Source organism: Saccopteryx bilineata, chromosome 3 (assembly GCF_036850765.1).
Source record: "Saccopteryx bilineata isolate mSacBil1 chromosome 3, mSacBil1_pri_phased_curated, whole genome shotgun sequence".
Taxonomy (NCBI): Eukaryota; Metazoa; Chordata; class Mammalia; order Chiroptera; family Emballonuridae; genus Saccopteryx; species Saccopteryx bilineata.
The window spans coordinates 226191974-226202334 of NC_089492.1; the positions used below are offsets into that span (position 1 = coordinate 226191974).

The 10361-nt window shown below is 41.8% G+C and overlaps 1 protein-coding gene across 2 annotated transcripts in view; it reads left to right on the top strand.

Annotated features, from left to right (window-relative positions):
- The window catches only part of ERICH3 (glutamate rich 3), a 141511-nt gene extending 131778 nt beyond the window's left edge, over positions 1–9733 (top strand). For both annotated transcript variants that reach the window (XM_066268881.1, XM_066268882.1), the window contains 2 exons: positions 3766–6365; positions 7268–9733. In XM_066268881.1, the coding sequence (XP_066124978.1) occupies positions 3766–6347 (2582 nt within the window). In that variant the 3' untranslated portion in view covers positions 6348–6365; positions 7268–9733. The remainder of the gene's footprint in view (positions 1–3765; positions 6366–7267) is intronic.
- The last annotated feature ends 628 nt before the right edge of the window (positions 9734–10361 follow it).

Consider the following 10361-nt stretch of genomic DNA (forward strand, 5'->3'; position numbering starts at 1 on the left):
GACAGCCCCATTTCTGCCTTTTATCTTTCCATTCTTGTTTTCTCTTCCAGCTTTATTTTCTTTTCAACTAATGAATGTGATGGCAGGAGGTGGTTGAGGGGCCTTAAGTGGAGATTTAAAGCTGATAAAAGATATGAATGTTATTATTTTGAATACATTGGTGTCTAGAATGAAAAAAAACAACAACTTTGGATTATAAAAACAATAAACAAACGAAAAAAAACATTGATAGGGATTTTCAGATTAGTCTTACTTTACAGCAGTGGTAGTGAACCTGGTCCCTACTGCCCACTAGTGGGCGTTCCAGCTTTCATGATGGGTGGAAGCGGAGCAACCAAAGTATAAATAAAAAGATAGATTTAACTATAGTAAGTTGTTTTATAAAGATTTATTCTGTCAAACTTAGCAAAAATCTGACATAAAGTGCTTGGTAAGTAATTATTATTATATGCTTTAACTTGCTGTAACTCTGCTTTATACATTTTATAAAGTAAAGTTACTTCCCTATTTTATAAATCACCATTACTGTGAAACCGGTGGGTGGTTAGAAAATTTTACTACTAACAGAGATACAAAAGTGGGTGGTAGGTAAAAAAAGGTTGACTGTCCCTGCTTTACAACCTCATTACCAGTTAGATGACCAGGTAGGAGGATTGGAGACATGGAGAGCCAAGGCACATTTTATGATGACTTAATTAAATTCCCTATTTTTTTAAATTAGAGAAGAATTTACTGCCATCAGAATATAAGGGGGCTCTTGATGATGAGCATTGCAGATGCAATAGTGCCAGTTAGAGTGACCCAGCAGACATGACTCATATATATCTGGTCAAACATCCTGTGTCTTTGAAATCAGGACTCCCATATTTAGTGGGTGACTTTTTAAAAAAATACCCTGATTTGAATATACGTGTTTGTGTGTGGTGGGGTGGGGGTTATTCTTCTTATTTACCACATGGTCACTTTACCCTCATCTTTAATTTTTAATGACAAGCATCAAGCACAGTAAGGTATTTGAGACTATACGCTATTTTCAAGCAAACAAGTTAGCCAGTCATGGTTTCATGAATGCTAGCAGAAGACACAAGACTCCTGGGTTAGAGAAAAAAGACAAACCTTTATTACTTACAAAAAATAGCAGTAATCAGAACATTTGTACTTATACTGGTTCTCTGAGCTCCAGCTTCTCCTTGGCAATGAGGAGAGGGCGAGGTGACATTTGAACACACAGTAGGGTGCTGAGCTGTAGACCAAGGACTCTGAGCTTAAAGAATCCAAATCTTGTATAGTGGGTATTAAAACAGAGGATTTCTCCACACATCCTGTAATGCAGGCACAGTAGTTGTTAGATCAAATGCAGTTAAAGCGAGAACATATATTGTAAGCAGTGGGAGGGAAATGTGCAAGAAAGGTTTGTTAGGGCTGTCTGTGTGCCAGGCATTGTGCTAATCATTTTATGATTCACTTTCATAAGAATTCTAAGTCAAGCATTGCTATTTCTGTCTTATGGATAATAGAGAATGAAGGCTTAAAGAAAGATTATTTCCCAGGTTCACACAACTAGCACATGGCAGAACTGGCATTCTCACCCAGCTCTGCCTGACTGCCAAGTATGCACTCATTCCACTAAATCAAAGTACCTCTGTTTGTGAATTTTGCCTGCCCTCTTATATTCAGTTCTTTCAAAGCCCACAGGTTACCATAAAAAAATAAATTAAAAAAACCCAAAACTTGTATTTTCGTACTCATCTTTCTTAGAAGGGTTTCAATTACTCTTTCTTCCTTGCTTCAGGAATGTCATGTCTGACTCCCCAACAGTGTGTGTTCATATAATAGCTCAGCTGGATGTCATTAGTACTTTTCTCTCTTAGAATTTAGGCACAATATATTATTACATGGTGTGTAGGAAATTTTATTCCCCTGTTTTCCTGAATGGTCTTTAAATAATACATAATTTTAGAGGCCAGTTTAGCAAAACATAGAACTTTATTTAGATGTCTTTTGCAACTGAATTTTAAATATATTTCATGTAGAAATTTGAATAACAGATATATGATTAAAGAGACTTGATACACATTGTTTCTCACCATTTTCATTTATTTGTTCTAAATCAGGAAATCTGTAACAAAATACAGTGGACCATATTTTTTTTTTTTTAGGAGAACATGCATGTTCTCTGAGTAAATATTTGGTTCAACATTTTTCTCTGGGACCCTCCACGTATAATTTAGTAAATAACTGCTATGAAAGTCAACACCAACCCTATTGCTAGGTCTGAAATTTCTATGTTATTCCTTTGAAGGAAGACATCAAAAGTTACCTTTGAAATACACTTTTTCAAGGCAAATGTAATATCAGTTATTATTACCTTACTTCAAAATGATTTCTTGTAATAGCGAACAAGAGACAAAGGGAATGCAAGAAAGGAGTCCATGTTTTGCATTAGGAGAGAAAATGGAGTGCTGAGATCATCCTGGATGGATATCAGGATAGGCTGGGAGAGAAGTGAATAGGGCAGGGCTTTCAGTTCCGGGTAGATTGTTGGTAATCCGGTAGGAGGTGAAACAGCTAGCCAAAAAGGCAAGCAAGTAAGAAAAAATGAGAGAGACACAATTGCTTACTGTATAGATTTACATAATTTGGAGGTTGACACCTTGGCATGATAACTTATTTTATTGCCTCTAGTCCAGTGTCTTCTATAAATGAAAACATGTAAATTGATAGAAGTCATTAAGATAACCATTTTAGAAGCTCTTATCTTCCAAAGTATTATTTTGCAGTGGAAAAACTTAAATGCTTTGGTGGTGTGGTATGACATGCCTTTATTTATTTTATGTAGATCATTTCAACAGAAATACATGTATTTGTTAAATAATAAATCAACTTGAAGCCTTTTTAAGAAACATATTGAACTTGTATTTATTGAAGTATGATAGCTACTATACCCAATTAGCCAAGGAATTATGGATGAGAATTTATGAAATACTTCAAGAAGGTTATAAGACTACAGTCTTATCTTGTTTTGTGATCCTATTTTGCCAAAGGCAAATCAGTTTTTGAACACAGATCAGAAGCATCCTGACCTATAATACAAACTGGTGTCTTTAGTTAAAAAGCCTTACCTGGAGTTAAAATGTTGTTTGATAACTGTATCTGGATATAGTAGTTTAAAATGTAGGAATAATATATGGGATAATGATGAGCTCACACTTGTAATGGTTGTGTTCCTAAATTCCCATGTGAGTATAACAAACATGGGCTGGGGATAGACCTATTATGATGCTATTGGAAACAATGATTTCTAAGAATATGAAATACTCCTCTATTTTTCTTACTGCATATTTTTTTTGCAGGTTCTAATATTTCAAATGAAAATAGAGGTATTTGTGTTTGTGTATGCATATGCGTGTGTGTGTGTGTGTGTGAGAGAGAGAGAGAGAGAGAGAGAGAGAGAGAGACACGCTCAGAGACAGAAAGATATTGATTTTATTATTCTAAGACATGGAGTTTTTGTTTTTTGGTTTTTTAAAAACATTTCTGACATTCAATTTTTCTTTAGTATCAATGTATCCATTACATTTAGTAGCATTTTTTTCATCATATGTAGTCAATGTCATCATAGAATGGAGAAAATGGTTTTTACATAATATCAATGGGCCCTTGATAGCATATAAAATGTCTCCTTTATTATATATAATATTATATACAATATGTCTTCCCTGTGCACTTTGATTGAAGTCACTTGTTTCTAACCTTATTTTATAGCACTGAACAAGAATTTCATGGTGGAGGAAAGCAAGGCCCTCCACTCAAACAAGGAATCCAAGCCAGTTGCATCAGAAATGTACACACTGGAGAAGGAAGAAGCGGTGGAAGAAGAGGAGGTTCCCCAACACAGGGACACTAACACAGTAGAAGACAAAGGGGGTGTAACACTGTGGGGAAAAGCAGGGCTTGATGAGGTTCCCTTGGGGGAGTGGAAGCCACCAGCAGAGCAGCCAGCTTTAGCAGAACTGCTCCCAGAGGAAAGAGAGAGCGCTCAGGGCCTAGCAACACGGGCAGAGGCCAGAGGGGATGGACAGCTGGACGGGGAGAGGGTAAACCCAGAGGGGAAAGCTGCAGGCCTGGCTGGAGGAGAGGCTCCTGAAACACAGACAGCCCTGGAGACAGAGAAGGCAGCCTCTGAAGGTGAACGCGGTGCGAAGGCAGAGCTTGCAAGCCAGGCTGCCGCTGTGAGCCCAGGGCGTACCCGGGAGGCAGCAGCCCCGGCAGAGGCTGTGCGGGCCGAGGAAGCAGGAGCTGAGGCACCGGCGGCTGGCAAGGGGGCGGTGTCTGAAAAGCCAGGTGTGGAGGACAGTGAAGAGGAAGCATCCATAGACCTAGAGGCCACGGGGCCCGAGGAAGACGCCGCCTCCGAGAGAGGGGTCACCGGGGGAGAGGAAGCGGCCTGGGCGAGGAGGGCGGCTCTGAGCTCCGGGGCCGCTGAGCAGGCGGGGGCAGCCCGGGCCGGGGCTCCGCGGGGCAGGCCGCGGGGCCTTCGCGAGAAGGAGGAGAGCGGGGCGGGGACGGGGGCGGAGGCCGAGTCTGACGAGGACGGCAGCGGAGAAACGGTGCCCGAGGACATAGCCCGGGGAGCCGGAGAGAGGCCGGGAGCTCAGCGGCCCAAGGCACCCCCGGGGCAAAGCGGCCCCGAGAGGGGAGGCCTGACGAGGGCGAGTGCCCTCCAGGGTGGAGACGCTTCAGACGGAGAGCAAAGGCCTCCCGGGGGCGAGGGGGGCACGGTGAGGGGCGGAAGGCCCGAGGAAGGGACGCGAGGCCCCCCAAGTGGCCTGGAGCGCGGCGCTGAGCAGGAAGCAGCCGCGGTGGCCTCTGAACGGGGCGCAGACCCAGGAGCTCACGGCGGGGCTCCGCCGGGAGGGAGGGGGCGGACTGTGTTGGGAATGGCGCCGGGACTTGGAAAGTCACCGGGAAGCGTCGTAGCTGTGAGGACAGGCGGAGCAGGGGGACGGCTGGGAGCAGCTGGAGACAGGGAGCGCGGCCGAGCGGAGCCGCAGCGCTGGGAGCACGTGGCGCCCTCAGCGCGGGACCCGGGGCCCGGCCCCCGGGGAGAAGGTGTGTCAGGAGCTCCGGACAGTGACCCAGCAGGACGGGCACAGGCCGCCGAGGTGACGGTCCCAGCCACAGGTGAGGCCTGGGAGCGTGCAGCCAAAGATCAAGATGGCCGTGCACGACCGGAAAGGAGGGAAAACGAAGGGTCTTTACAAGTGCGACGAAAAGTGGCGGCGACGGCAATGACCCAAGAAGATGTTACTGAGGGAGATAATACGATGGCAGGAAAATCGAGTGAAGAAGTGATAGATGAGGACACCGAGGAGGAGGCCGGTAGAGCGTCCACTCTGGGGACATTAGTGATGGAGAATGGGCGTGCAGAGGGGGATGGGGGCTTGCAAGGAGGAGTGGTTGGAGCCGGGGAGGATCTCCCCGAAGGAGGAGTGGTTGGAGCCGGGGAGGATCTCCCCGAAGGAGGAGTGGTTGGAGCCGGGGAGGATCTCCCCGAAGGAGGAGTGGTTGGAGCCGAGGAGGATCTCCCCGAAGGAGGAGTGGTTGGAGCCGGGGAAGATCTCCCCGAAGGAGGAGTGGTTGGAGCCGAGGAGGATCTCCCCGAAGGAGGAGTGGTTGGAGCCGAGGAGGATCTCCCAGAAGGAGGAGTGGTTGGAGCCGAGGAGGATCTCCCCGAAGGAGGAGTGGTTGGAGCCGGGGAAGATCTCCCTGAAGGAGGAGTGGTTGGAGCCGAGGAGGATCTCCCCGAAGGAGGAGCGGCAGAAGCGGCCAAGGAGAAGAGAGGGGTGTTGGCAGATTTGAAGACAGCTGAGGAAGAAACAGAAGCACATACCGCCTCCTCCTTTTCAGATGTGACTGGTGAGGAAACTTGGTACAAAGTGAATGAGTTACTAGGAAAAACAGCAGCTGCAGAGAAGGTGGCAGCAGAGGAAACAGCGCTGAGCAGGGAGGAGGTGACCATGACTGGGGCATCAGAGGCTATGGCCAGGGAACCTGCAGGCCTGGAAGGGAAGGGAGGGGAAGCTGGCACCAGTCCTCCGGCAGAATCCCTGGGAGAGGAGGCAGGGAATGGGAGCCTTGGTGGGGGGCTCGAGGCAGGTGAGGCTGAAGATTTCAGACTAGGGTTATCTGAAGAGGGAGAGTCAGAGCAGAGTCGAGAGAGTCTGCAGGATGTGAAACTGCTCCCGGGAAAAGCTGATTGCCCTGAAACCCAAGAGAAGCAAGAGCATTCAATGCAAAGAGAAAGGGAGAACACACTTGTTTTCCTGAACAACAAGGAGGCCTAAGAGACTTCATGGCAGATGGTGAGTTTAGGCCTGATCTGTTGCAGGATTAAACATATACCCCACCTGGGGTCCTCTCCTCTCCCAACTGGCTCATTCTGTTATTAGTCCTTGGAGACACAGAGGTACACAGGCTTCAGTTCTGTGCTGCTTAACACTCAGCCCATCAAGACAGGGCTGAGTGAAATAGAAGGTGGGGCCAAAGCAGATACAGGGACCTACTGCTATTCCCTCTGCAACTCAAAGTGACATCCTCTGTCTTTGTAAGCATAGCTCTGAAGCAGTGGGACCCCTATCTCCCTAACAGGGTCCAGAAAGTGCAATACAAAGGAGAAGAGGCCACAGGGACATACCACCAAAGGAAAGATGCAACCTCTGTTCCAGAATTCACCTCCCTTTTAGTGTTTAAAGGACGGGTTGTGGACATTTGCATTTAAATGGGCTCTATGCCCTCATTTCTGCAGTTTTCTGAAGTTTAATATATATGTATGTATACATACATAGCCAAAAATATATTAAAAGTATAAAAATATACAAGGGTGGTCAAATGTAGGTTTCCAATTGTTTGTATGGAAAGACATGCAAATTATGATTATTACAATGGCTTTCTTAACTCAGAAGAATGCCACAATGTCACACTGCACTTAAGTACAGGCTTGTAAGTGCTCAATGCTGGCTTTCCTGATTTACACATTTTTTGCAGTTCCCTTTGTTTCACATACAACTGTAAACGACTTTTGCCCACCTTTATACAAAAAGTATATGTAAAATATTAAAGATGGTCACAAAAGACCAACATTATTTTTAGCACTGCCTTGTTTACCTGCTGTTTCCTTGATGCCCTCCTATCTTTAGTGCCTAGTTTCTACTACTCTGAGTGATCATATTCATAATTCTACTATCTTTCTTTTATTATTTTTTAGGATATTTTAAAGATGTCTTCTGGAAGAACTAAAGAATGAAGAAAGACTCACCCAAGCATCTTGCCAGAACTTCAGAATATTATCTTTTTATTAAAAAAAACACACTGTGCCTGTTTGAGCTGGTTCCCAGTCTGTCAGTGATGGTCAGAAGCACATTAGGAACCTGGAGAATACCTGACAGCTCTGTGGGACCCCCCTTCTGGGCAGTGGTCCCTAATGGAAGACTCTAAGGCTGTTTCATATTCAACATAGCCAAGATGTCAATATTCAAATCAAATTGAGAGCGTTCAAATGCTTTACTTTTACCAAAAATCTCCTGAAAGGCCCAGTCCTGACATCGGGGTTTGTTTAAATTCTTTTTTATTAATAGTCAAATATTAATCCCAGTTGTATGCATGAGAGTTTTATTTAAATATCTGTGGCTTGGGGCTTGAATGACTTGGTTTGTGAAAATAAGTTCTAAAGGTCCTTCCATGTATACTCAATACTAGAGATTGCTCCAGACCTGTAAAATGATTCCTGGGTATGTTCAGTCATTTACAGATATCCATTCCTTCTATTTATGCCAGAAGAACAATTTAAAATGGAAATATTATTCCAAAATGTCCTTTGGTTTGTGTGTGTGTATGTGTTTCTATAATTTTGCTTTCTGAGGTAGTTTAGTGATGAATACTTGTGGCATTTTGCCCCTGAGGGCCTTATTTGGGGGGCTACTCAAATTTTAATTGTAGTATTAAATAATTTAGTAAAATGAGTAACAATAATTATAGCAGCTAAACGTTGCACATTAGCACATATACCAACATTCTAGACGCTAGACTATTTGATGTCATTCAATGGAAAAGAAACTTAGATTAAATTAGCCTGCTGCTCACCTTCCCAAGTTCTGTTATTTCAAACCTGTGAACTAACCTTGAAGTGCATTGTAAATAAACAGTCACAATCACTCTTTAAATTACTCCCTGATATTGCTAGAAATAGTTGTGTATCAGTGTGCCTACTGGGGATTTTGACTTCTTTGAAGACATCTTTGTTCATATATACCAGCACTCCAAAGGGCACATATGTTTGGCTATATTTTCTCCACATGGGAAGTTGAATGAAAATTTCCTGAAGCTGTAATTTTCCAGCTGAATTACACATTAGATTTTCAGAAAATATTGTCATGAATGCATGACTGATTTAACCCCTGGTTCCACTGCAAAGGTTCTGATTTAATTAGTTTTAGATGGTTGTAGGCATCAGTTTTATTTTGTTTTGTTTTGTTTTTACATCCCGTTGATTCTACTAGGTAGCCAAAATCAAAAACTGCTGCCCTAAGTCATCATATAATCCATACTGACTGCCTACAGTGGTTCTCAAAATGTAATCAGCATATCAGCATCACTTGGAACTGTCCCAAATACTCATTTCTGCCCTCATATTATATCTATCGAATTGGAAACTATGGGTGGGGTCAAGCAATTGGTGGTTTTAACAAGCCCTTCAGATAATTCTAATGTACTATAAAATCTGAAAATTGCTGTCTTGTACTATTGATTGTATTAAAGATTAGTCTTAGTCAAAAACGGATTGTAGAAGCATTGTGAACTTTCTCTTTGTCTATTTCTCTTTCTTTTTCTGTCACTCTTTTTCTTTCTCTTTCTTAAGAAAGGGTACTCAATGTAAAAATGATGCATTCAAATTTAAACTCATTTTTATTAAGACTGTAATGATGTATACATGAAGTCATTCAACCCCACCATTAAGGATGTGTCACTCATGGCATGTCATAGATCTCCTGTTTTCTAAGTGAATTTTATCCACATTATATCTGATTTCATTCATTACTGAGCTGCATTCCTATCGAACTCTACAGTGTTTGTTCATTGATCTCAACCTCAATGCTACTGAGCACTTTGAAAACATAGTACCTTATAAAAAAGGGTTTAAGCTTGTTAATTTCATTGAAGAAGGAGTTTTGTACAATGTGTTAAATGGAAATTGCATCAGGTTATTTTTATATTTACCACATTCCATTAAAACATTCTGTAAGATGATTCTACAATGTGCATGAGGGTTTAACTGTGAAATTCAGTGTTGTTAGTTTGACTAAATAAAGTCTTTCTTTGCAAATCTTATGTTGATAAAATTATTTGTATTTCTACTGAACTAATTTTTCCTAGTTTTATTATTAAAATCATAAATAAACTATATGTTTACAGATAAGATATCTAAATAGTTCTTCATAAAAAAGACCAAAATTTTAAAATCTTTTTTGTTCTTTCCTTACAAATTTTAAACTCTATAAAACAGAATGGAGAGAATTAGTTTCATTGGACTGTATTTTGACTATATGTGTTCACACTGTCTGCATTCATATATGTCTTTCACATACGTGGGATCATACAGAAGAAAATTGTTATCAGCAGTTCATAGGCACGTATACAGAAGTTCAATAAAGTTAAGTGGCTTGTTTAAAATCATGGTCAGTCTCAGGTCTTCTTATTCCAAACTTCACATACACTACTTTCTAAGGCAAAACAAAGAAAAGAAAGAGTGAGTTTGAGAATGGTTTTAAAGAATTCTAGCTATATTTATTTCTTGTTCTCTTAAACTTCTTTCTGCTGGTATGTTGACACAAAAATTTTTTTAAATGGTACAGCGGGTTACCATAGAAGGGCAAAGATTAAATCTCATTAATATATCCTGCATCAGCAAAAAGAGGGTTATATTTCCAGCTACTGTCAATCAAAGAACACAGTAAATTATTTAAATAATTCAAGAGAAAAATAGACAACCAAAAAGGTAGGGAGAATTAGGCTCCTTAAATTTCTTGAGTGAAGCCTTTTCTATGGCTCTATGCACTTTTGTGTTGTAAATTTTAAGTATAGTTGAATTTCTTAACACCTCTAAGATTAATAATTTGCCACAGCTATTATTTATTGCCCTTAGAAAATGATTGAGAGAAAAAAAGAAAGCTTTAAGAAAATTCACCTAGTAAATTAAATAGTCCAACAGCTTCAAGGACAGCCAGGAGAGGCCACTTTTGACCTCAGGTTATATTTCCTTCTAGTCTTCTATACCACCTGATTGTGTCATTTAAAAGAAGTTC